The sequence below is a fragment of the Camelus bactrianus genome, chromosome 3 (genome assembly GCF_048773025.1).
Source record: "Camelus bactrianus isolate YW-2024 breed Bactrian camel chromosome 3, ASM4877302v1, whole genome shotgun sequence".
Lineage (NCBI taxonomy): Eukaryota > Metazoa > Chordata > Mammalia > Artiodactyla > Camelidae > Camelus > Camelus bactrianus.
Genome location: NC_133541.1, coordinates 54,448,595 through 54,475,984, shown reverse-complemented (window position 1 = coordinate 54,475,984; position 27,390 = coordinate 54,448,595). Strand labels below are relative to the sequence as shown.

At 39.1% G+C, this 27,390-nt stretch overlaps 3 protein-coding genes across 14 annotated transcripts in view; 1 reads left to right on the top strand and 2 right to left on the bottom strand.

Annotated features, from left to right (window-relative positions):
• Positions 1-10,466, top strand: part of HOMER1 (homer scaffold protein 1) — a 187,064-nt gene extending 176,598 nt beyond the window's left edge. For 5 of the 11 annotated variants that reach the window (XR_012505302.1, XR_012505306.1, XR_012505296.1 and 2 more), the window contains 4 exons: positions 543-1,939; positions 5,104-7,578; positions 8,756-8,841; positions 10,337-10,466. Coding sequence is in view for 1 of the 11 variants with exons in the window: in XM_045512325.2 (XP_045368281.1) it covers positions 543-585 (43 nt within the window). In the remaining 10 variants the exon portion in view is untranslated. Of the gene's footprint in view, positions 1-542; positions 3,091-5,103; positions 7,579-8,755; positions 8,842-10,336 lie in introns of those variants that run through there. The other 6 variants (XR_012505268.1, XR_012505271.1, XR_012505264.1 and 3 more) reach the window with 6 other exon arrangements.
• Positions 10,467-12,386: 1,920 nt separating this feature from the next.
• LOC105064443 (transmembrane protein 88-like) lies at positions 12,387-12,907 on the bottom strand. The gene has a single exon (XM_045512330.2). The coding sequence runs from the start codon at positions 12,898-12,900 to the stop codon at positions 12,484-12,486; it is 417 nt and encodes a 138-aa protein (XP_045368286.2). The 5' UTR covers positions 12,901-12,907; the 3' UTR covers positions 12,387-12,483.
• Positions 12,908-14,025: 1,118 nt separating this feature from the next.
• Positions 14,026-27,390, bottom strand: part of JMY (junction mediating and regulatory protein, p53 cofactor) — a 62,031-nt gene continuing 48,666 nt past the window's right edge. The window contains exons 8-11 of one of the 2 annotated variants that reach the window (XM_074360173.1): positions 26,691-26,795; positions 24,889-25,474; positions 23,512-23,822; positions 14,026-19,304 (exon numbers count right to left, since the gene is read on the bottom strand). In XM_074360173.1, the coding sequence (XP_074216274.1) occupies positions 23,515-23,822; positions 24,889-25,474; positions 26,691-26,795 (999 nt within the window). In that variant the 3' untranslated portion in view covers positions 14,026-19,304; positions 23,512-23,514. The remainder of the gene's footprint in view (positions 19,305-23,511; positions 23,823-24,888; positions 25,475-26,690; positions 26,796-27,390) is intronic. The other variant, XM_010949256.3, reaches the window with a different exon arrangement.

Genomic DNA, 27,390 nt, shown 5'->3' with positions numbered 1-27,390 from the left:
CAAATATTTTTGAGTTTAGAATAGCTGCTAAAAAAATAAAGGATATGTCATCATAATTTTGCAGGATTTTTTAAACCTGTATCTCTAAGGCTGACCATTGGTCTATGTTAGGAACTGCTGTCTTCATTTATTAGTTACAAAGTTCATTCTGATGAATAATTCAGAGAACTTTTTTCTCCATAGTCAACTCATATATTAATAATAGTGAAACTTAAACATGTGATTGCCTGATCACATAGAGCATTTAAGGACATAAAGTAACCCCAGTGAAGAGATATCAGGAAGCCTTCCTCTTTGGTCTGTTAGCTCTGCTTCTCTCATGGCCATATTGGTTAGAAGGGTGCCACTAATCTTGGTCATTCACATAAAATTTTACTTCTCCATATCCCATGTCAGAACTGATAGCAAGATTCTTGTTCTGACTGTTGATCTATCACGAATAAGAACTCAACAAAAATAAGTAATAGCAAACGTTCCCCTGTACTGTGCTGGGTTCATGACTTTGGGCATGTTTTCATTCATCACATCTTTTGGACTGTCAGATCTTTTTTAGGTGCCAGGATCTACTTTTACCATCACAAGTGAGGAAGATAAAAGGCTCCTTCCAAGGCAAAGACTCAACTATTAAAAGAGACCTTGTCAAGACCAAATTTTTCCCCAAGAGTCCTGCCAAAGATTGCCCTTGGGCAGGATGCAGCCTCCTTCAGAGAGGGAAGAACACATCATGCAATTCTCCTTTTCCTCGATTGCCTACTAAATTAATCATTAAGCCACATGTGCCAGGTTAGAATGCAGTTACCAATCACCATTGCTTTAATTCTCCCAACTTAGATGGCCTTGAGCCACCTGAACTGAGATTTGGGTGAAACTCTCCTTGGAATAGAGCTCATCGCAGGGCATAATGTGGCCTGGGTCCTCGGCCAATGCCTGCTAAATACTAGTGCGGGTCCTGATAAAAAGAAAAACGGTCCAAACTCTCCTTTTGGCTAATTATTTGATCATCAAACCAAGATGTTTGAAACCCATGGTTCTAGTTTTAATTGATTGCATTCTATTTCAAAGAGCAATAGCTTCAAGGGAGGAGGGTAAGAAGTTTTATTAACCCCACAGCATGCTTTGGGCCCTCCACGTTAGGTCATTTGGTCCTTACAACAGCCCTGGAGGAGCCGTGGAGAGGGCAGTGGTGGCTCAGCTTCACAAAGTAGCACCCAAGGACGCCAGGAAACCAGTGGTCACCCAACACCATATAACCAGCAAAGGATGGAATCTACTTTGAAGGCAGATGGGCTTCTTAACTCCTACTATTTTTCTCTACAAGACCTACTTTTCTTAGCCAGCTTCAGCAATGAGAGAAAAAGAGGCAGGAAGACAATCCAGAAAATGGAGTTGACTGCTCACTTAGGAAGCTGTAGCAAGACGAGCCTGGTGGCTATTGCTCGAGTCTCTAGGGAAGTCTCCTTAAGAAGACTTCTGAATTGGTGACCTTGACGCATTCAGTCCTCTCAATTCAAACCAGTTACTTGGTTCAGTAACTGATCTCAAGACTGTGCTGCAACTTTAGGGTGAGAAAACGGAGCCCAGAGTCCATGCAGTAGTCACACCTCCCACCTAATGCCTTGATTCCTGAGATGCCTGCTTTAAACATAAAGGGGGAAATAGGTGCAAGAAGGCCGCAGGCAATGATTGAACTACACTCCAAACACAGCTGCCCACTTGTGCCAGGACAGACTAATTCACGTGAACTCAGAGGAACCTCAGGGACAAGTTTTTGGAAAACCAGACCCAGGGGTTCTGGAAGCTAAAAAATGCTGGCAGTGACGCCGATAGCACTCAGTACTCCGCCTACAGAGCACTCTCATTCCTGTCTCCTCATCCCTCTGGAAAGAATCCTGGGTTGTTGGAATCCAGATCAAATAAAGAAGGGGCAGTAGTAACCAAGGTGATGACACCCCCCCACCCCGCAACCCGGAGAACCTCTTAGCCTTTCCCCAGCCACACCCTCCAGTAGAGAACTCCTTCCACTTCAGCCCTGCTGGGATCCTCAGATTTCACAGTGAAGTTTTTGGTTCCACCTTCTCTAAATCCTGAGACAGTTTTTGTTGCAGACTGGGAGCCGGCAGGCTATCTTCAGAGCCAGGAGATGTAGGGTTCTTTAAAAACATGCAGCGGGGAGCATGAAAACCTCAGAAATGCTTTAGATTCAATTTCATCTTCAAGCTGCAAAACCAACTGTGTGATGATGGGGGCTTTGTTTTCTTTGCAGAGCCTCGGCTTCCTTTGAGAAAACTGACAAGTGTGTAAATGTGAAAAAGGTGACACATTTCAATAAGCTCTTATTTCTTCCTCTTTATTATCTGGTTCAAAGAATTTTTGAATTTCATTCCAATTCTTTTCACTTTGTGTGTCAAGAGAGAGTCATACCAAGAAAGACTTGACCAATATATTCTTTCAGTTCACAAATTCTCTTCTCAAAGTTGGTTTTTTTTTTTTTGCAAAAAAAATGAAAGTAATTTTATTTGTTGTTGAGTCAAGTACTTACAAGTGACATTTTTTTTCCTGATCTCCCTGACTGCAGTACTGAAAATGTCATGCGTCCAGTGGCGTCCCATCTAAAATAAGATTCGTTGTTACTGCTAAAGATGATTTTACAAATATCCCTCCTAGAAACATGCTTAGTATTGACAACAGAAAGCAAACATGAATTGATTTTTTTTTTAAGGTCAGGCACTTTCTTTTTTCTTTTTTTAATTTAACATCTTTATTGTGGTATGGTTCCTGTAGACCACACTTATTTCAAATGTACACTTTGATGAACTTTGATAGATGTATACACCAATGAAACCACTACCACAATCAAGGAGGCTAACATTTTGATCACTCCCCAAGAGGAAGAATTTTCAAATTCCCAATTTATCCCTTCCCACACCCTTTAACCACTGGTAACCATAAGTTTGTTCTCTGTCTGTGAGTCTGTGTTTTGTAGATAAGTTCATTTGTTTCTTTTTTTTTTTTTTTTTTAAGATTCCACATATAAATGATACCGTATGGTATTTTTCTTTCTCTTTCTGGCATACTTCGCCAGATGTTCTCCAGGCCCATCCATGTTGCTGCAAATGGCATTATTTTATTTTTTATGGCTGAGTAGTATTCCATTGTATACATATACCACAACTTCTTTATCTAGTCATCTTGTCAATGGACATTTAGGTTGTTTCCATGTCTTGGCTATTGTAAATAGTGCTGCTATGGACACTGGGGTGCATGTGTCTTTTTGAATTATATTTTTCTCTGGATATATGCTCAGGAGTGGGATTGCTGGATCATATGGTAAGTCTGTTTTTAATTTTTTAAGAAACCTCCATACTGTCCTCCATAGTCGCTGTACCAATTTACATTCCCACCAAAAGTGTAGGAAGGTTCCTTTTTCTCCACACCCTCTCCAGCATTTATCTTTTGAAGACTTTTGAATGATGGCCATTCTGACTGGTGTGAGGTGATATCTCATTGTAGTTTTGATATGCAATTATCTAACAATTAGTGATGTTGAGCATCTTTTCATGTGCTTGTTGGCTATCTGTATGTCCTCCTTGGAGAGATGACTGTTTAGGTCTTCTGCTCATTTTTTGAATGAATTGATTTTTTTTAATTAGAATTTTGTTAGCCTTATGATTCGGACTAAGTAAGAAATCTAGTCAATTAATGATTTTATTCCATTTTTATTGCAAACAAGAATGAAAAAGTGAACAAATATTTCCACACTGGATTCCTCTTGAATGAATTCAAACAAAGCTCATTACTAGTGGTTTTGCATTTGGCAAAGGTGTGAAATTGTCCTCATAGAGGTGTTGATTTACTCCACCTCAGCAGGGCCTGGCCCTTTGAGTAGGCAGCGCTGGCCCAGGGGAAGTGGCTGTCTCTGCACATCTGTTAGGTCCCATGGGCTTCTGGGGTTTGATCAGAAGCTCCTGCTAAAAACCATTTTTTCCCACCAGATTCTAGGTAGAGAAGATATGTCATCCAGTGTAAAAGATGACTTGATCATTTTTAACTGTGATAGTGTGAACCGGGTTCTTTCTGACATTTTTTTTTCCATGAACAACTCCACACACTGGTGTTTGCCATTCAGTGTTCTTCACACACGTGGGGCCTGCCAACATTGTCACTTGCCCTGCAACTCTGCTTTTGGCAGATCCCTCATGTCCCCAGGCCCCTCCCGAAAATAGTCTATAAAATTCTTCCAACCTCTTCTTCCATCTCTAAAATACTCAACACAGTAAGAGAAGGACAGGGTTAAGAACCATTGCCTCTAAAGAAACTCCAAGGTTTCTATCATCTGAGGGCAAAGGCAGACCTGTAAATCATTTACTGTCTCAAAAATTTGAGAACACTTTTTTAACACACATCTAGCATATGATCCAGCCTCCTAGCTACCTACTTAAGAGAAATAAAAGCACGTCCAAACCAAAACTTGTATCTGAAGCTTTATTCACAATAACCCCAAACTGGAAACAACCCAAATGCCCTTTAACAGGTGAATGAATAAACAAAAGATAGTTCATCCAGACAATGGATTACCATTGCACAATAAAAAAGGAAAAAACTTTTCCATGCAATAGCATAAATGAATCTCATTGTGCTGAATGACAGGACTACATGCTGTCTATTCTAGTTACCTGAATTTCTGGAGAATGCAAACTAATCTATTATGGGGACAAAAGGCAGGTCAATGGGTGCTTGTGGACTGCGCAAGGGCACAAGGAATCTGGGTAGAGGGATGTTCTGTAGCATGATTGTGATGGTAGTTCTGTCACAGGTGCATGCAACTGTCAACACTCATGAAATTGGAGACCTTAAATTAATACAACTTAGGTAAATTGTTTCTCAAAGTTATCAGGGAAAATTTTTTGGTAAGCTCTTGCCTGTTAAATCTGAGACTTGAAGAAATACATAATGGGCAGCAGATAAGTTTTGTGGGGCCATGATATTAAAAAAAAAAAAAGGATTGATGAACCAAAAATATTCTTAAACATTCTGGAAAGACCCTTTTAGTTTCTGGGCAACCTATGGGAATTTGTAGGAAAAGAATTTGTCTTCTGGTTTCAGGTAACCGCTAGAACAAAGAACTGCTTTGGGGGCTGAGCAAGGTCCTGGGCTGGGTGAGCCTTACTCGCAGCCCGTCTCCCCTCTGGATTCCTGAGAGCCAGCTGGCTCCACCAAGGCAAGTACAGGGTGGCAGGAAGCTTCCTGTCTTTGCCAAGTCAGGTTCCTTCATACCGATTTCTTTCGTTCTGCCTGAGGCAGTAGTGTCTACTCAGGGCTGGATTCCATTCTACTTTTTGAATGTCTGTTCACAAACTAGAAAACCGTAGGGCACATTCTTCCTTTCTAGGCCACATGGAGCGACCAATTTTAGCTGGCACCACTTGTAGGATCACAGGATGTGGGATTTGGAAGGAACGTCAGAGATTCTCCTGTCCAACTTCCCAGAGGAGGAAGCTGAGGCCCAGAGAAGGTAAGTGACTAACCTAAACTCACACAGCCCAAGCAGGACTACGAATCACTGCCCTCCAGGAGTCTCTCCGCTTTATTATGCTTACTCATCACTTGTTGAAAAAAGTGCAGCCTAAGATCTCTAGCAGGATCCTAAATCCAAGTTTAATTAGTCTGCTGCACCTTCCTCCCCCTCCCTAATGAAAGCTGTTGGAAAATGGCTGGATTCTAGCTGAGAGAAAAGCAGTGAATTCTTAGTTCTGGCCCACTGTGTGGAACCGTAAGAGCCAACCTCAGCATGGAAATGAATGTGAGGCATTTATGATTATTGTAGAACTTGGCAGCAATTACAAAAGCCTGTTCCATGGTAGAAATGACCATGTTAAATTTCCATTCTTATTTGCATTCGTAAAAATAGAATAAAATGATTTCTTGGGTAGACGCATTCTCTGGGACTGGGAAATGCTTCTTGGTCATTACTGCTCCTTTCACTCTTCATATATTTTCCCTTGATGGCTACTGAAATAGCAGATACTTCACACAGAGAGAACATTCATCACAGCAGATTCTTGATTGAAGTTGAATCAGATTCTTCCAGTGAAGCAGCCACTGCCAGGGAATAAATCAGGCCCTTCTGGAAGCTCCACTCACACTCAATCTCACAGGACTTTAATTTCCAAACTACCTCTTGGCAGGCCCGGGTCTCACCAGCGTCCCCAACTGCCTCCTCTCGCATCTGGCCCCTTGGTCCTGGACCAAGGGAGTGGGGCTTCACGACACTGAGTTGTCCCCTCGGGGTCGGGAGGCTCCCTCCCAGCAGTATCCGGATAGAGCCCACGATGCTGGCGCCGGTGCCGGGGAGACGAAGAGGTGAGAAGCGGCCTTGGCCCTTTGGTTTGCCTGCTGTGCTGGTAACATGCTTTGCTCTTCACACAGATCCCCCAGAATGTCAGTTGTCGAGGCTGGATGACTAGGACAGTCTCTTCAGGAAGAAGACTTCAGATCGTGAAAATCACCCTAAGCTGAAGCAGCAGCGTCGGCAGTCACTACTTCTGTGCGGGGATTCCTAGATGACCAAATGACAGCATTTCTTGGAGGTGGCAGTGGCGGTGGGGCCCCGTGCTTCCCAGTGGTACTGTTTCCTCTGCCACTTTTGTCTTGTCCTGAGAGTCCTGCTGTACCGTGTCTGCAGCCAACACGTTTCATGTCTCAGAAATCATGGGCACCAAGGATGGGTCCAACACTGTGTCCATCACTTCCCTCCACTGAGCATCATGGTCTTTTTGGCAACCTGCTGGGCATACTGTCAGTGCCCAGGACATCATGTTGAATGATTAGCTCAGTTGTTGAGCAAGAGGATAATGATAGTTCTGACCTTAAATGTAGACTCATCAAATCACTGTAGCAGTGATACAAAAACTCACTGAAAAACTGTGGGAGAAGAAATGAAACTTTCTCTAGAAAATCCATTAATGACCAGAATAAATGATATCATCTATATACAATCATGGAGAACTGATATAGGTACTTGAAAAGCACATTCTCCCTACCTCTTCTAATCCTTTGAATTTAAATCATTCCCATCACTAAGATCAAAGGGCAACACCTGACCTGGATAATTTTCTTCTCTATTTCCTATTGATTTATTACTTTTAAATGTAGTCTTTTGCTTATCTAAGAAACAGGAATACAATTGCTATTTCAAGTCACTTTTCCTTTTTCCTTTTTTTTTATTGGCACACAAGCATGCTCTGGCATCTCTTACCTTTAAAAAATATCTGCCCTTAGTCCTTAGAGCTGTCAGTTGATTTCTCCCCTCTCCACTAAAAGATGTCCGAGAACTGTGGACTCATGAATTACCTCCAATCCTGACTTTCCATTTATTTGTCCTTCAGACTTCTCTCCTCTGGCTTCTGCCCCCCCCCCCTTGCTCTGCCAAAAGTGCTCTCTCCAGTAACCTCCACTTGGTCCATTCCAGGAGCACTTCCTGAGTCCCCGTCCTACTGGAATGCTCCTTGGACGACCACCTAAGAATCCTTCTACTGCACATGAATGAAGAACCAGCGGAAATGGTGGCAAACAAAAACAGTAAGTTTCTTGTATGGTTTAACAACTTTCTCCCCTCCAGTTTTCTCTTCATCCTGGCATTCATCAGATATTAAATGAGGCGGATTAATCCCCTATCTTTTCTACCTCCTTAGCTGTTTATTCAGCTTGAAGAGTTCATTCCCTCTCTTTTAAACCTTGTGTTGAATCTGTAACATCAGCTATCATAGTTTTTGTTTCTCAGGGTCATCCCCTGTTGTCAGATTATTCCTTTTTATGGCAACACATTCTTGTTTCATAGCTGCAGAATTTCTGGCAAAACTAATTTTAATTTTTTCCTCCTACTCCCTGAATTGTTTTCTGAGTTACTTTGTTTAGGTCTCTGTCCACTGTACGGAGACTTTCTGAGAATGTCTGTGATTGGAAGCAGTCTGTTCATATTCTACAGGGAGACCTGGGAGCTCTGGCGGGCAGGGAAGGTGGAGCCAGTTGACCAGGGGTAGGTTGAGTGGGTGGGAGTCCAGCTTTGTCATTTGATAAATCTCCATCTCTCCTCAGACACAAATATCACCATGTGATGGTCTTTCCTCTTGGACAATTTAGTTTCTTCAGAAAGGAATCTTCCAGACTCCTCTGGGGTGGGGGTGGGCTGGGGTGGTGGTGTGGGTGCCTCAGATGTACTCAGACGGCAGCTGAAGGCTGTCTCAGAACCAGCCAGGCAGAAGGTGGCCAGGGGCCTGGCTCCTTCAGTGTTCAGCAATGCCTCTGCCCTCCTCTTGAACCTGCTATTTGAGTCCAGCTCTTCTCTGGCTCACTTTATTCGGGGTAGAGTCTTGCTGTAGGAAAGGAAGGTGTGGGAGGTGCCTCTTGCTCCTATGGGACTTTCAACCGCTCTCCTTTTCTCCGATACCTTATCCTCGCCTTTCAAAGAGCACAGTACCTCCCAGCGCAGGCCCCTCAGGACTTGTGGGCTCCTCAGTGTCTCCCTGCCCTCTCTCAGATCAGCTCCCTCCACTCAGTTAAGCCATTTACCACCCATGCGTCTTTCAAATACTTCCTGACATTTCTTGTCCATAATTTTCTCCTCTTTTGCTCTTCATTCCATTACTGTCATGTTAGGGCTTTAGGAAGGAGTATCAATAAATGTATGTTTCAAGCCACCATATTTAACTGGAAATGTGTTGACATTATAATTTTGGATTGTATTTTGATTCTTTAGGACTGCACTTCTACAGAAAATCAGAAAGTAAGAATTCTGACTTTTTCAGTTGCACCCAATTCTTTCTCCAAAGAGTAAACATGAAGGTAAGTTTTTTGTTGTTAATTTAAAATGCTGCCTTTTGCATAATACTCCTTTTGTGTCATGTAAGTGAAATTATATTCTACTGAGGAAGAAAATGTGTATGGTTATTGCTGACTTTTCAGATTATCCAGGAGCACCTGCTCTCAGGTGTTCTTGCTTCTACTCAAATCTTTGTAGTTCTTTGTGATAGATTTTGGTATCATATCTTCAGAATAACAGCGAACAGTCTTCTATGTGCCATTCTTCTATGCACTCATTTAATCCACAGAACAGCCATACGAAGTCAGTATCATTATTGTCTCTATTTTGGAAATGAACATGCTGAAGCACAGAGAGTAATTTATCCAAATTCACACAGCTACTGAGTGTTGCAGGAGTGCTTGCAGTTAACCACTGGGCCATGCTCTGTTATAATATCTTCTTCTTTTTATTTGATGAAAATTTTAAAGATTTTCTCACCTACTTCCCCAAAGGAAACTTACAATATTAAAACACCTAGAGACAGAGAGTTTAAAGCACACACACAGCCAATTAAAAGCAGCAGAGGACTGTGCAGACCAGCAGTCTGAGATGAGTTGGCTTTTCCACTGAAGTGCTAAATTTGGCTCTGATTTCCTGCCAACTAATGGGAAAAAGTGAAATGTTAGATTATATGCTTCTCATTGTTTTGTAGAGCAAGCATGCAAATTACTTTGCAGAGAAAAAAGTTTTTGGCAACCAAACTCTAGAAGCAATTTCTAGAATTCTAATAAAAGAACTCCATGTTAGGGTTTTTTTTTTTTTTTTGAAACTTTTTTATTGGAAATGTAACACTTACTCAGAAAAATACATACACATAAATGTACAGCTTATTGAATTATCATAAAGTGAACTCCCACCTCATCACCACCCTGGCCAAGAAATAAAAGCTTAGCCCCCCAAAGGCTCTCTGACTGCACCTTTCTACTCATAAAGCTCTCCTTTCCCCCAAATGTAATCATATTATGACTTCTGTTCCAATCTTTTTTTTTTAATTTTAGTTTTTTACCACCTAAATAATATCCTAAATAAACACTGTAGTTTAATTTTGCCTGTTTTTTTTTTTTTAACTTTGACTGGAATCATGTACTAGGTATTTTTGCTTTTTGCTCAACTTCATGTTAGTGAGGTTCATCCACACTGTTTTGTGTGTATGTATGCACTTTTATTCTACGGCACTCCATCATGTGACTATACCACAATTTGTCCTTTCATCAGTTATGGACATTTGGGGTATCTGGTTGTTCGCTATTAGGAAGAATGCTGCTAGAAGCACGCCTGCATATATATGCCTCCTGATTCTGGGATACGCATATTTCAGCTGGGCAACCATCTTTTCCTTGTGTCTCTTCACTTCATTTTCCTATCTTCCCTCTATACATGTCTATCTCCAAATTTCCCCACTTTATAAAGATACCAGTCATAATGGAATAGGGCTCCTCCTAATAACCTTATTTTAATTTGATTACCTCTGTAAAGACCCAAGCTCCAAAAAAGGACACAGACTGAGGGTCAGGACTTCAGCATATTTTGAGGAACACAAACAAGTTGGTCACAGTAAAACAAGGAGCAACTCTGGGAAGAGGACAGTTTGTGCACAGGCATTAAGGTAAGAGACTACACACAGTGCTAGAGTTCAGCAAGCCATGGGGCTGATAGCAGGGGCCAAATTACATTCAGCTCTGTCATCCATAGGAAGATTTCAGATTTTATTCTAAGTGCAATGGAAAGTAACTAGAGGCTTTTATGCAGGGGAGAGACATGATCTCACCACTTTTGGGGCAGAGAATAAGCTGGAAGGAGACAAGAGTGGCAGTGAAAGGATCAGTTAGGAGACTAGTGTAGTGGAGATGAACACGGTCTGGACTGGGGTGGTGGTGGGAGTGGGTAAAGGACAGGGAAAGCAGTGGATGTACGCCAGATGTAAACTGGAGTTCGGCTTGATAAGACTTGTTGGATATGGAGGATGAGGGTAAGAAAGGCAGCAAGGGTAAATTTCAGGTTCTGAATTGCAGAACTGCATGAATTGCTTACAAAAAGGGGGATGGGGGACTGAGGATTGGGTCCAGGTTTTGACTGAGCAGGAGTCAAGGAAGGGAACCATTTTGGATATATCTGAAATTGTATGAAGCATCCAAAAGAAGAGATCACTGGGCAGTTGAATACATACAGATCTAGTGCTCTGAGAAGAGGGATAAGCCAGATAAAACAAAATTGGGAATCACCATGACAAATGTCATTTAGAGCTAGGGGGAAAGGTAAGACGAAGAAGATAGAGAAAAGAGTTATGAAGAAAGTCTAGCAGTATTTATAAGTAGGTATCTCTTCATCTCAACCACCTATGAAAATTGAAGACTAGAATCACGGTGCTTATAGATAATGCAGGGAAAGCACGCTGGAGTTGGTGAGGTAACGTGTCTAGGTGTCACCTTCCAATGACGCACCTTAATGTAACACCAAAGCTTGAGTAATATTTGAGAAATGCATAACTGAAATTTAAAAACCTTTCAGCAGGTACTGGTCACAGTGAACTGACTGTTGCATTTTCTGGTGGTTGCTAGAAGAGTTAACTTTGTTTCAGAAACTTGGCACTGACCTATATACTTGCCCAGGTAAGTCATCCTATTTCTGAAAAGAGATGGGTCACTAAGTGGCCTGGAAGTAAGACCAAATAATTTTTAAATTGAGATTTGAGCCACTGGAACGCTTGAGCGTTTACCCAAAGAAGATCTCAGAGGTTTGGGTCTTTAAGCATGAAAAAGATCATTTTGGCCTAAAACATTTATGGGATGTTTTTGCTAAGTGGACTGTTTCTACTAAAGAACCATAGTACAGCTTTTGCATAATGTAATTCAGAGTAATATATCACAAAATGCCCATGTTGGCTACTTTCTTTCACTTACCTTACTCCTCTCCCAAGTCAATAGTGTTAATTTACTGTTCTAGCTTAAATATATAGAATATTTTTAATATTCTATAGAATATTTTCAAAATAAAATTAATTCAGAGTAGGGCTTCTTATCCTAAATCTTTCATAAGAAGTTTTAGGAATAACTAGGACTACTCCCGCTAGACTTCATTTTCTTTCCATTGGAAAATGGTTACAAACGTAAGGTTTCTCTGTAGTTTGCCAATCTATCGTCTTTTTTTCCCCCCCCCCGCTTTCAGCTTATTAGTTTTTTACTGATCACGCTTTCTCCTGCAACCTCACCCCCCACCCCCGGCGCGTAAATACTAGGAGCTGCACGAGCTGCACCGGAAGAGGGCACCAACGCAGTTTAGTGTCCTGTTCACAGGGGACTTGGGGGGTGGGTGCAGGGTCCAGCCCACATGTTCAGGATTCAAATATGGGTAGTGAGGGGAAAGTGGGATTTCTGGGGGTGTGGTGAAGTTTCACCAGTTTTGGTTTCACAAATGCTGCTGTTTTGTTCCCCAAGGGGTTGCTAGGACCCGTTTGGGGCAGAAGTCGGGACAGGGTAGGTCGGGAGACCTCCGGGCTTCAAGTTCTTGGGCCGACAGGCAGTTGTAAGAGTTGTTCTTGCTTTGCTCGAGGGTCCTCAGACCCAGACCTTTCCTGAGGTTGGAACGGCCCGGGTTTGCCGGGGCTGCGGGGAGCGCCGGCGCCACTAGAGGGCTCGGCTATAAGGCACGAGGCAGTCGGCCAGGCGTAGGCCCAAGCAGAGGCGGCGGTAGCTGGCCAGGGGAAGGACGAGCAGCGGCAGGAGCAGGAATCCGGTGACCAGCAGGGCTGTGAAGCCCGGGTCCCGCAGGTGCGCGGTACGCGGTGCGCACGGGGGTACCTGGGAGCGCAGGAACTGGGAGCGGCAGAGGAAGCCAAAGCCTAGCATGGTGACAGCGGGTAGCAGGATGGTCCCCAGCACCAGCGCCAGCAGAAGATTGAAGGCAGCCACCAGCAGATTCTGGGCCGTGACCAGCACAGCGCAGGCCCAGCAGTCCAAGGGATCCCGGGAACGGGCCGCTGAGCCCCGGGGACATCCACTATGGCCCGTCTCCCATCTATCGTCTTTGATTACACAAAGCATCTGTTGGCAAAGGGTGTTCGATGCCCTTGGGGATAAATAACTTTTTAATTGTTCCTGGTAGTATTCTGACAGAAATTGGCCAGTAAGTTTAATTGCTTAAGGCTTTTCCTCAAAAACCATTATTGTACTCACAAACTTGTAATGACTTGATAAAAAGGGCTTTTAACTATTACGCCAATATAAAGGGGCTCCACATGACCAAGGAAGTGCACCAAGATACTTAGGGTTGAAATAACTCAAACGGCTGCAGTCATAGGGAATTTTCTAGCTCTAGAAACACGAGAATACAGGTAAGCTGCTGAGGCTGACGTGAGTGACAGAGCACCCCAGCACCTGCAACTGTGAGACGTCACTGGAAGTGAAACAAGTTAACAGCCTAGGAATTTGTGTGCGGCCATATATGTCCCCATGACTCTCCTTGCAGGCACTACGTTCTGCGGAACAAGGTTCCTAAATCCACACAGCATATTAGCCCTATGTTGCACCCAAAGCACTTCAAAGGGATCTGCTATATAATTTATTCGTATCTTAAGTTGCCTCTGAAGAGATTTGAACTTAATTACTTTTTTTGGACTGAATTTATTTGAATTTTATTTGAAGTCACATCTTTTGATGTCTTTGATACTTGTTTTTAATCCTTGAAAATTTTTATGGATCAAGAATTTCTCTAGCACATCTCAACACAAGAGACTCAAGGCCTAGTTTCAGCCTTGGGCAGCATCTGGGACCTAAGTCCCTTAAAGAAGGCCTGTCCTGAGACGTGTGCCCCTTGTGTGTTGGGGCAGCATCAGGTCAGCATCAGGCCAGCGAATCTGAAGGCTCTAATTAAGCTAGCCCTACTTTCAAATGTAATGACAATAATCTTCTCCCAATTCAGATGATCCCAAATTGCTAAAATGAAAGGCATTTAAGGACCTTCCAATTTTGGAAGTTGACATTTCTAAACCATATTGAAAAAAAAAAAAAAAACAGTCGGGAAGAGGCAGAAGTACAGGGGTGGTGTAGTCTCTCAATCCTGCTTATCACGTTACAACAAAAACAAATGCACAACTTGCTGTGCTCCTTCTTTGAGGAGTGAAGTGACGTTATAAACCACCAATGCTATTTTAAACAAACCAAATGAGCTTAACTCAATAAATATCTTTTATTAAAGAAAAGAAGGAATATTGTTAAGCACCAAAACTGTATGTTGTTACATTGCATGTACAAGAAGAGAAAGGTGATTGCAATACTTGGTGTACAAGTACTTAACTCTGAAGTCATGGGTGTAAAAAACATGAAATACAAAGCAATACAATAATTACAATGCAGAAAAGCTGCACTAAAGAGCAAAAGGCAACAGTCAAAACAATTATTGGAGATTTCAGAGTATTACTCTAAATGCTTGCTTAGTTTTTTTTCTTTGTACTTTTAATACTTCAGAATGTTAATTGAGCATATTTAAGTACTGTAAATTTGCAAGAGTTGCCATTTACAATACACTTCACTGCACACTGTCCATTTAGTGTAACCGGTTTTAAAGCCATCCTGAAAAGCCAAGCACAATGTGCTAGTGTTTCACTTCTACCATTATAATATTGCACAAAGCTAGTAAATTGGTTTGCCATTAAAATTTTCATTTAACCAGAAAGGCTAAAAAACATGTCAGTTTCATCAGCCCTAACGGACTTTTTTTCATGCAAAAGGATCTGTAGCCTTCGATTTTTCATAAACTATAATATATATTATGGTTTCACACATGGCAAGACATACAGTACAATAAGAAATTCAGTAAAACTGTGGGGATTCTGTCCAAGTCAGAAGTCACTGCATGGGTTGTAATGTCTACCCCTCTTGGTTCACAAATGAATGGAAAGTGTCGTCTTGTGATTATGGAGAATTCTTAAAACCAATGTAATTAGTACTAGGAGAAGCTAGAATAATTTGCTGCACTCTTTGACAGTTAACCATAGAACATTCAAGTTAAAAAAACCCAAACTTCCCTTGTTAAAATTGAACTCTACCCAACACCCATACCTTTGTATACATCTGAAAATCACTTTCCACGGACTTTCCTTAACTCATCAATTTGAGCCTCTCTTAGTCATACCTGACCCCTCCCTCCAAAAAAACTTTCCCCTAACCCTTAAAACAAATGACTGCTTTGAAATTTGGTGTGAGAGAACATTGATGAAATATTGAATATGGCAACCTCAGAGTATTTTCTGTACATGCACCTTACAGTGACTTAAATGTGTTTGGAGAAGGGGAGAGACATTTATGAATTTGGAATTCAGTCAATTAAATTCTTCAAATACAAGTGGTACATTTACTGTTGGTAAAACAGAAAATTTCAGAATGAACAGATCTTTGAAATAATTCACCTGGCAAACATTTAAAACACACACACACACACACACACACAGAATCCAGACTCCCTCTCACCTTTTAAAAATCCTGTTTATATAGATGAGTTTAGGCAGCAATATAAACTCGTTTTGTAGGAAAAACTTAAATTAGACTATACTTATAGGATAAAAAATACTACTGCTTCATTTTACAAAGCAATTAAGCAGAGACTTTATGTGCTTTAAATAAAGAGCACTTTGCAGCAAAGTTCAGAAATAACTACTGAATTGTTCAGTAGCACTAAATGCAACATGCTCCAAATAGTAAGGTGCTTCTATGTTCTTACCTCTCTTCCATCTGATATCAATCTTGTGGTCAATCCTCTAGCATTAGGCATAGATGTCCTTCTATGCTAAGCAATAAATGGGAAGTAAAATTTGTTTAAAATGCACATTTATCTTTAGATTATTTAAATTCAGTGCAAGAATTAGGTAAAACTTAAAGTTTCTGCTTTCACTATCAAACAGATGCATGTTAACATATGCCATGAGTTTTAAATGTTTCACAGCTGTTCAAAAAGACTTTGCAAATAACCTGGTAAAGTATATAAAATTTCAACTCCCTGATCAGGACCCATGAGCACTTTATAAGTTGGTATCTGATGCTGAGTATTAAGTAAATAATAATTAAATTAAAAGCATTTTTTAAAAGAGATTATATTTAGTGAAAGAAAAATTTTCCTTATACATACACGCAACAATTGCAATTTAAAAATGGAGTTTTAGGGATTGTGTAAAATTAAACAGTATTAATTGTATACTGGTCCCATTCCAAACAGAGAGGGTTCTGCCCACTAATTTTTGTCCCACTGATACAAGAGTTTTAATTCTTAGTGGCTGCTATGGCCAAAATATGCTTTACGGTTTAACACATTTTATAACACAAAGAGGTCATGCCATATGTTACCAAATACTGCTACACAGTTCAGCTTTGGAGAAACAAGGTTCCCCCCGCCCTATCCCCTCTTTATACAGAATTTTAAAATTTTAATAGGTTCATGTAATGAAAAAGCCCCATATTCCCACTGTGGAAATACTATACCTGATAAACTGTTACAGCTGTCTAACAGTCTATTTAAAAATGAATTTTATAGAAACATCTCATTCCACAATGAAGAACCAAGGAATGATTGTTTTTATGCTGCTTACAAACTCAATAAGCCTATAAAATATACATTAAGTGAGCAGTTCTCATCTTTTAAGAATCTTCTTTAGCCAGGTATTTCCTCATACTGCTACACTACAGTACCATTAAGATTTTAAATCACTAGGAATACCTTTTCTATACATGCCACATTGGTTATACATACATAATTTTAGTCATATTAGTAGAGGAAATATTTAAATTGACATTCAAGTGAGCAGTAACTAACTTCCAAACATCCAAGCCATCATCTACTTGTTTCCCTATTTTAAGTATACTGCAGTTGAGACTAGATTGGTAAATTAACTTCTAAACTGATTCAGCATAAGCAAGCAGCTGTTTGTGGATTCGTGATACAAAATGATACATTAACAGTCAAATATTTTAAACCACATAAATAGTACAGGTAAGTTTGGAATTGGAAACATGATCATATATAAGTACCATCATAACTATATACAAAATTTTATACTAAGGACAAAGATGCTCATTTTATTAGGGGAAAGGAAAAAAAGGAAACTGTGCTTATATAATTTTCGTTGGGTTCTGAAATTGCCTATTAATTAAAATGAGGAATCAACTGGAGAAATGGACTGGAGTTTATTATCTGTGAGAACTCCAGAGGTTGATGGCCTCTAGTAACGTGATTTGCAGGAAGCGGAACCTGAATCTGGAGGAAGGGAAGTGGATGTGTTGGAGAAAGTTATTTACCAGAGCACGAGCACAGCTGGCTGCTCCTCACCTTCAGGTGTAAGACAGCTTGCAGAGTGCTACAGCGGGCGTGCTGACTGCAGCGGACACGCTCCTCAAGGGTGCGCAGGGGTCTGAGCACCCTGCGTTACCTGCTAGAAACTTAGTACACATGGCTTGGGAAAACAGATTATGAAGTGAGTGTTGTCTTTTAAGGGAACCCCAGCTGTTAACACTAAGAGCAATTCCCTCTCGATATATTCAAGTTCCAGTGCTTCTGCTGTGATGACACTACATCTTCCTGTATTTTTGTAAATATCAATAAATAAAACCGAAAAAAAGTGTTATGAACAAGCATCCAAAGGCATAAAATTGATACATGGTTTTTTTAAGGTTTACAAATCTCCTTTAAAACTTTTTTTCAGATATGTCAATCAAATCAGTCATTCTTTAGGTTAAAATGCATGTTTCAATGCTTTGCTGAAGGGGTGTTAAAAAAATCTACAACCTTCCCACTGTAATTAGGGGGTGAAGATTAACTTTATATTAGATCTGTACTTCCAATATTCCCAAAGTGTGAGAATAATGCTAGAATAAAACCAATGTATTATGAAAATGCTCAGTCTCATCAAAAAATATATTTCCAACATTTAAGCAGATTTTGGTTTTTTTTTTAATATAACCTGTTGCCAGAAAATTTTCAGAAAATTATTTGAGAGGAAGTAACATTTTTCCAGTGGCAAACGTGAGCATTTCTTTTTTCCTTCAGGAACACCAATTCGGGCACACTGGAGGGCTTCTACCCCAGGACTGCTTTCTCGGTCTAGGCCAGAGAACTGCCTCACAAGAAATAAAGTTCTTTTTGGTACTTCAGCCCTTAACTCCATTCATATAAAGGTCAAGACCTGTCCTACGCAGAATTACACTCTCCAGAGTACTGTAAACTGTGTCCAACATATCCATCTTAATTCAAACCCACAACAGTCCTGCTGAGAATTCATAACAGCTCCATTCAGATAGATGCATTCCTCAGGACATTGCAGCAAAATCAACACTAGAGTTACATACCTATGTTTAAAAACTGAGTGACAATAACAAAGGCTCTCTCCCAAAATTTAACTCAAAGCGTGAGAAGACAGTGAAACGCCAGCCAGAGGCTTTTCTTCCTGTCCACTTTCTGCATATCTGTAGAGCACTTTTTTTTGCACTGTGGAGCATGAAAATAAAAACTTAAATGGTGCATGTTAAAAATACCTGTATCCCTATTACTGAATCCTGAATTTTGATTCTCAATAGGAAAGTCATGTTGAGTTATAGTAATCAAGCAATAGTTCAAACAAAAAGACTAAAAATAATTTGAAACATCAAATTACAAAGTATTGCTTTCCATAAACAAAGCTGCACATAAAATTCAAACTATTATAAATTCACAATTATGAAGAGCTATTTAAAAGCATGGACATTTTTACTTTGAAACCTTACAAACTGTAGTGTGTGGTCTTCTAAAAATATGCCATGTTAAGTGTATCACATTGTGGTAAACACAGTAATAAGTGTATCTCCATGGTTATGTATTTTTTCAGATGTTGCTGAACATCTTTATGAAAATTCCTTTGGAGATATTAATGTGGGAATTATCAGTGCATTTCCATCGGATTTCTTCCAACTCCTGTCCTACAGCTATCATGATTAACTTCTTTTTCAGAGTGTCACACGATTTATTTAAGCTGACATGGAAGAAGCTCTGTATTTTGAGCAGATGACTGACTATTCAGTGCACTGAACGATGGATTTCACCAAAGCAGTCTCAGTACAGCTCACAGTAGATCTGTCAACCCAGTGTTCTTCCAACTTGTAGCAACCCCTAGCTTTACTGGCCACTGCAAGAAAATGTAAATGGGTGGACAGGTGGGGAAGGTGCTTATAAAACAGGAATCTTCAGAAGGCCTTTTCTTCATAGCAGTCAGGAACATTGCACATCTAAACTCATATTAACCACCCATGTATTGCAATGACTGGGAAAGTGATAACTTGCCAATTGTGCTTCCTTTTTACACCACTGAGCCAATACACTTTGAATCTAATGGAATCCAAATGTGGAACCAAATGTTTAAAATTTTGCTCTCCAAAAGAATATAAGCCGATGTTCAACTGTAGGCATTTTTTTCATTCTGTTGAGTCACCTGTTTATAAACAAAGTAATACAGTGTATTAAAAAGGATGGCCTATTAAAGAGTACGTATTTATGTTCCCTCACACCATTTGCAATATCCAGTATGCACACTGGTGATTTTTCCTTTAAATGATTTTTCATACAGATGATGTACAGGAGGCACCTTTTTTTTTTTTTAAGGATGTTTGTATTAAAGTAATAAAAATAAAAACCAAATAATTTGAACACAAATTATGATCACTGTTAAAAGATCACATGTTATGGTTACTCTAGTTATTATTGCTGTGTAATATATAGAAAAGTTGTAAAGAGGGTAAATCCTAAGAGTTCTCATCACATGGAGAATTTTTTTTCTTTGTTTTCTCCTGTTTCTTTTGTTTAAGATAGAAGTTGGCTAAACCTAACGTGATAATCATTTCACAATATACATAAAGCAAACCATTACGCCATATGCCTTAAACTTACACAGTGATGTATGCCAATTATTTCTCAATAAAGCTAGGGAAAAGAATTTTTTTTAAAGGTTGTATGTTACATTAACTTTCACTTTTCTTCCTTTTACTCTTACCATTGTATGCCAAAACTATACACTAAAAAGAAAAATACAATCTAAAATCTTTGCCTCATAAACTTCCAATACGACAAGAACTACCAAATGGCACCTTTAAATATACTAGAAAGTGACTTTTGTTTTATTGAGATTTAGAGGACAGGGTTAGTACTGGTCTTTAAATGGAGGTTTTTACCAGGACCTTTTAAAATTCAAACTAGTTATGTCTGAGATCCATGAATTGACCCACAGCACAAGAGAATATATATAAAAGACCTACTTGTCAGATAAAAGCAGATTTGCACATGAATAAAGTAGGAACTTACTTTATTACAGTTCCGCATTACTGCATACTGCAGCACTGCAGCTACATGTGGCTTTTGAGCACTTGAAGTCAGTCTAGTGTGACTGAGAAACTAAATTTTTAATTTAAGTTAAAATCTGAAATTTTGTATAAAGTATTTTTCCACTAAGCACAACTTTGTTGTTTTGGTTGGATGATTCCCTTTAATATGGAATACTTGGCATCCAAATTGAGATGGTACTACTAGAAGTGTAAAACCTGGACTTTGAAGACTCAGTATCAAAAAATATGTATACTACGTTGTGGAATTTGATCTGATACTCTTTTGGATACAACATGTAAAATAAAACATTACTAAAAATCAGTTTCATGTGAAAATTTTTAAAATGTAAAACTATTACAACATCCTTGGCTTACATTATATTTCTGTTGGATACCATCATTATAGTTACTTCATAAGTTTAGGAAGGAACCCATAGGAAACAAATAAGAAACAATAAAAAGGTCTATACAATTATACATATATATATATTTCCTTAGGTTTAGAAATCCCTTCAAGGGACACTACCACCTATGGCTACATCTGAGATGAGTTTTTAGAAGAGGGTGAGGCTGAACACCTCCAGCACCTTCATTTTTTACTTCATGAAGTTTTAAGAAACTAGTTTGTAATTAATGATTTTAAATCTGTAAGAAAGAAACCATTTAATAGGAAATTAAAATTTATATAGCCTTTTAGCCATCTGTAGAAAAGTATCTAAAAGTTCAGAGTCTTTAAAATGAGTTCCTAACACCACACACAGGCAGTGTACACAGCTCTTTATCAATGGCTGCTTTATCGGTGGGGATTACAACTAGTCCTTGGCTTGCTTCTGGTGTTGGATATACTTGGTCTTTTAAAAGTGTGCTGGCTGGGCTCTGGGGGGATGGGAGAAGATAAACACAGGTGGGCTGGCCTGTGCTGCTGCTGCTGGGCCATGTACCCTGACTGTGCCACTGCAGGCGGTGACAAAAGGACTAAACACAAGTTTATGTGTAGGTCCAGCTTCCAAGATGATCATTTTTGGCATCGCTGTAGCAGTTTACTGAGAAGCTACACGCTGAAGGGGACAAGGCAATAGGTAACAAGTACTGTGAAATGAGCAACAATCTAAAAATAACAAGTGTGGAAAAGATTCCCAGTCAGGCACAACTGAGTCTCTAGACAAACTCACATGGTGAGTAGACACACTGATGTGCAGCCATATATGTGTGTGTGTATATATATTTATATACATATATTCATATTCCTCTACAAAGCATAGGGTACAAATGTACAAGCACAAATGGTTTGAAATTATTTTGGGATCCAACAATTTGGAGGAACAGTAAGTGACTGATAATTAAGACCTCTAAAAGTAACAGTAAAATAGGATGCCAAGAGTCCAAGACTCGTAGCAGGACAGTGTTACTATCAAATATTGGTTAGAGTACATTAAAGGTGACAGAAAACCACTTATCAAGATTTTTCATCCTTTTGGCTAAGCAACTGATTGGTACAGGTGCTGGAGGGGAGGGACAGGGCTGGGAGTGTGGCAGTGGATCACTTTCCTGATGTGCCCCATGCCCAAAAGGAATGGGTAAAATTGTTTTCAGTAATATTTTGATATATCTAGAATAGTATCTTTCAACATTTTATCAACATTTTAAAAACGAATGACAGTTTTTGGGGTGTTTTGTAGTTAAGTCTTCAAAATCCACCATGTATGCCTACATATACTTCAGTTAGTTCTACTCTGCCAAAATCTTTGGTCATGAAGACCATGAATCTGCATTTTTAATAAGCTGCCCCTTCCCATCCTGTAATTCTTAAGATCAGGCATGTTTAAGAATCACTATGCCAGTTTCCCTGATATTGGTGATGCTGAGCAGCTTTTCATGTTCCTGTTGGCCATCTGCATTTCCTCCTTTGGAAAAATGTCTGTTCAGTTCTCCTGCCCATATTTAAATGGGTTGTTTGTTTTTTTTGTTGTTGTTGCTTACTTTTTAATTGAAGTACAGTTGATGTAAAACGTTATATTAGTTTCTGATGTACAGCATGGATGGATTTGGAGGGTATTATGTTAAGTGAAATAAGTCAGAGAAAAACAAATTCCTTAAGATATTACTTACATGTGGAATCTAAAAAAAAATACAGCAAACTAGTGAATATAACAGAAAAGAAACAGACTCACAGATGTAGAGAAGGAGCTAGTGGTTACCAGTGTGGAGAGGAAGGGGGGAAAGGCAAGATGGAGGTGGAGATTAAGAGGTACAAACCATCAGGTATAAAATAAGCTACAAGGGCGTATTGTACAACGTGAGGAATATAGCCAGTATTTTATAACTATAAATGGAGTATAACCTTTAAAAATTGTGAATCACTATATTGTATACCTGTAACATAATACTGTACATCAACTATACTTCAACTTAAAAAACATATTGTAAAATAAATACATAAATAAAGTTAAAAAAATAAAAAAAGAATCACTATGCCAAGGATTAAATTTATTATTCCTTTATCTACTCCCACCAGGACTATGAGTCTTCCTGCTTTTTGTGAAGCCCACAGAAATATACTCCATCAAGCGAGCATGATGATTAACAGAATATATTTGCATAGTTTATATTTTGCACAAATTACATTTCAGTTATGGTCATTAGCAATCCTATATACTAGGATTGTTCTATCTTTACCAATTCTACATACAGAATAATTTGTGCCACATTACTACAGAATCAACTATTAAAGTGTATTGGGGACAACTCTCTACTACCCTGGGACAATGCCAGAAGTGTTATCAATACCAGAGAGATACTCAATAAAATATGTATACAATTTTATAAATTTATTCTGTTAGCTGCAATTTTATCTAGATAATGTTGAGTAACTATGATAAACCGTAAATGAATGATAAACCTCAATTTTAAAGGTTTAGAAAGCAAAATAATCAGACAATACAATCAATGACTTTTATAGAGTCCTTTGTGCGCAGCTAACAAAACAACAAAATTCAACATGCATAACAGAGTTTGCAATCAAAATACATTAGAAAAGGACTTCTCTGCTCTTTAAAGCCAGAATAACACTGCCACTTTACTAAATTAAGAATATCCTCTTTACTTTAATGAGCAGGATGTAAGAAACACAGCATTTACATAGGAATATCTTTGAAAAGTACTTTTTTGTTATGTTTCTAGAAACCACAGTAGTAAAACCTGTTTACAAATTAATGATCCACGCTGTATCTGAACCTCAGACTCGATGAAATATAACAAGATTCATCATTCAGTATAAAAGCTGTATTACTGAATGCTACTGAAGAAAGTAAGATCATTTACCTGTTAGTTCTCCCAGTCTGTGCAAGGCAAAGCTTCCTCTTCATCCTCTGATTCAGGGGATGCTTCTTTGATTCTTCTAAGAGCTTCATGGATGCTCCGTGTTAGTGGGTCTGTGTCGGGCAGCAGCGTGAAGGATTCTCTCAAGACTTCCTTCTGTACCTTCTTCAATTTTACTCCCTTCCTTATTTGTGCCAGGATATTATTACTATCATCTTCATCAGGAAAAGGAGGCAGAGTTCGCTGTTCAACCTTTTTCAGATGAAAACTACCACGCTTCAAGGAAGCTAGCACCTCATCCATGGGTGAGCTCACTTTAGAAAATGAAAGAGAACAATTACAGTTAGGGTTGCACTTAGAATCAAACTGCATAACCTCCAGATTTTAGGGCTGTGATAGCCCCAGATGCCAAAAACACCAACTACACAAGGGACGGTGAAGCGTGGACAGAATGTTTCCAAAACACAGAGGATCCTAATTATGCTTGTTCAAAAAAAAAAAATTCCAGACTCACATTCCGTGTCAGTATTACTGATAGTCCTATCATTTCCTGTGTGAGAAGTGAGCAGACTGGGGGCTGGGGAGTGATCTTTAATATTATGGGTGAGACTCCCAAAGGGTTTCCATAATGTAAAAAGTTCAATCTAAATTCAGACAGTGATTGTATAGTACATTTAATTAAAAAAAAAATCTGATTCATTATGGTGATTGTGCTTTTTTTCATTTAGTTGTGTTACATAATATTCTACTTGGGTTATGATAAGAAATATTTCACAGGATGGTCTCTCAGATTAAAATGTAATATGCAAATAAAATATTCTCTCCATGGAAGCTAAAGCTTGTTAAAAGGCCAGAATTATTCACTGTTCTTTTCAAAAATAGCTTTATTAAAGCATATCTGATGTGCAATTAATTGTATGTATTACTACTCCCTATTCTTCTTTGCTTCTTTATACAAAGAGTATGCCAAGGTCCTCTAAAACTATATTACATGGCTCTGCCACTGTTGTCCTAGTGTGACAGTCCTCCCCAGGTAGCTTCCCTTTGCTGATGTGAATACCTTTCTTGTTCTTCTGAAACTTAGAATCAGTTCAGCACAGAAGGAGCCATCTAATATATGTTACCAAATAGACTCAGTCAGAAGATACATAATTTTAAAAACTAAGAGCACAAGAAGGTACACATTTCTGTGTCTTCACACATTTGAAAATGGGTTGGTAAGAATTCTGCTGCGCTGAGACCCTGAAAACCTGTCTGCTATCAAATAAAGTCCAAAAACGAAATGTTTAAATCTTCGTAATATCGTAGGAAACAAACAGTCCTTTGATTATATGCCTCACTTAGTCAACAGATGAGCACAAAAATATCTTTTTAACTTACTTCTCCTCCTCTGCAAACCTTCAGCAGTCTTTTTGAGCTTCTTCCTGGCGCTGACCAGCTGGCTGCTGTCAAAGAGGTGTGCTGAGGGGGCGCTAGCTGACTTTGGGATCCTCTTCTCGGTCCCCTCCATTCTAGGCAGATCTTTCTCCAGTGTCTCTGGGGTGCTGTCCTTGCCAACAGGCAGAGGTGGTGGCGGTGGGGGAGGTGGAGGGGGAGGTGGAGGGGGAGGCGTTGGAGGGAGAGGCGGTGGGAGTGGATCTACTATAACACAACCAGGCCTAAGGTCAGTATTATTTAAAAGTGGAAGAGATACAGTGGGAGGCAGTTCAGAGGTAACACCACTGAGAGGTAATGATGTGGCTTCAAGTTGTGCTAATGACTTATCTTCAAGTTGTGTGAGGCTTTGGGCTTCTGGTGCCTGGGGTGACCGGAGTGTGCCTCGTCCTTCCTCCACCTCCTTGTTTTTCTCTCCTACCTGTAGAGAGTCGCACTGGCCTTCACAGGGCACTGGACTGGCTGCACTTCTTCTTCTTGCATGAGCCAGTCGCAGTCTGGTTGATTTAAGTATCACCTGACCAGGGTACCTCTAAAAAAATCAGAAGTTATTTTAACTGGTTAGATTATATTAAAACCATTTATTAACAAATGGCTGTTTATTTTCTCCCTCCAATATAACGTTATTTTAGAGCTTTTGTGATTTTTTAGGGAAAATATGCAGAAAACCAAACTGTAACACCTTTTAAAATAATTATGACCAAACTTTTTATTACCTGTTTATCATCAAATCCTTGTCCCCTTGTATCCAGTTAAAAGGTCAACTGTTCAGAATTACTACATGCTTTTCTGAAATATCTTTAGTCAACAAAATTACTAATTTAAATGGAAAAATAATACCAATGTAAAATATAAAATAGCATGTGATGTCAAATATATATGCTATTGGTATGCAGAAAGCTAACAAAAAACTATTCTTAATTTCTTACATGTATTTTCAAATGCTTACAGATAAAAATTAAAACATTACTGTTCTCTTTAAAAGGTTTACATGGCTTTTTTTAAAGCTCTGAAAATAATATATGCATTTTATGATAGAATAGAAGGAATAAAATTTCTTGGAGTACTGATACACAGAACTCTCATTTTTTACTATGTAAAACCTAGCATTAAAGCATTGGTAGGCAATATTTTCTTAACACAAGGCTTATCCTTGTGTTAAGGACCCCATTCCCACTCAGTCCAACCCTTTTCACTTGATTAAAAGCGTCCTTAAAAAAAAACCAAAAAAACCTTCCTTCACCTATAAGGTGATCCCTCAGAACACAGGGTGGAAGTAAGACTCCTGAATACACCAAGAACTAGAACTACCTGGTTTAAGCCCATTCCAAGAAAACGTTTAGCTGCTGCAATATCAATGTCCAGAGTCATGGATTAGCCTTGCAAGAGAACTGCTCAAGTTCTTCTCATGTGTGCTGATCCATCTTCTAATTCTGCCATTGCTCATTTCCACAAATTACCAAAGGCTGACGTATATGGAATTAATAACAAGTGGATGCGTGAAATGGATTCTCGGTTGTGAACTAACTCACAACTCAAGAGGAATCCAGGCTTCTCAGAGGTCCTGACCATTCCTCTTACTACGGAAAAGGTAAGCCAAGGTTCAATTTAAAAGGTCTACCATGACTATAATTATTTACCAAATAACAAAGGGAAAATCAAGTCTTTCTAATACAAAGAAATCTTACAATAGGAATGTGTATACAGTTCTGTTTAAACAGCAATGAAAAATAATAAATTGACCATACTTTTACTACCTGTTTAAAGGTTCGAAGTCTATCCAGTGTTCTCTGTCTTTCTTGGCTAACCCAGGCACTTTTTCTTTCTTCTTCATCATGCAATTTTTCTCTTTTCTGGTAAAAAATCAACAGTAATTCCATTATGATGTGTCCATAATTTTATCATTTATAGGAAAAAAGAAGAGAGTTCTCCCAATACACAAAACAATGCAGATAAAGAATGACGCATTAAGCAAAATGTTTTATGGCATGAAATGGTTTTTAACAGAAATGATATTGCTGTTTCACTTTTTGTATGTATTCCCAATTAAAGATGTTTACTCTGTAAAGTAACATAGTATCTTCTCTTAACTGAAAAATGTTTCATCTTTGGGGTTCTCACTTAAACAACTTCAGTATGCAATGCTTACAGCTGCTATATATTCGGCTAACTCAAATAGTTTACCTTAAAAATAAAAAACCACTTGGTCAGTAATTTAGATATTATATATAGGTTAAGCCTGGTGTTCTGCAGATAATACCTACTATTACTGAATCTGTTCTTCTTGTGATCAGTTTCATTTTTTCCTTCCCATTCTCCAATCCCAAACCTCTTTTATTCTGTATTTCCAGTCTGGATTAACAGTGCAACTACCCCTCCATGTTGGCAAAGTTAAACCCAAATTCCTTTCTAAAGGAAAGAAAGTAGAATTCTTGGCAGAAGGATAAA

Coding starts and splice junctions, on each gene's coding strand:
- LOC105064443 (XM_045512330.2), bottom strand. CDS start 12,900: ATGCTTTGTGTAATCAAAGACGATAGATGGGAGACGGGCCATAGTGGA.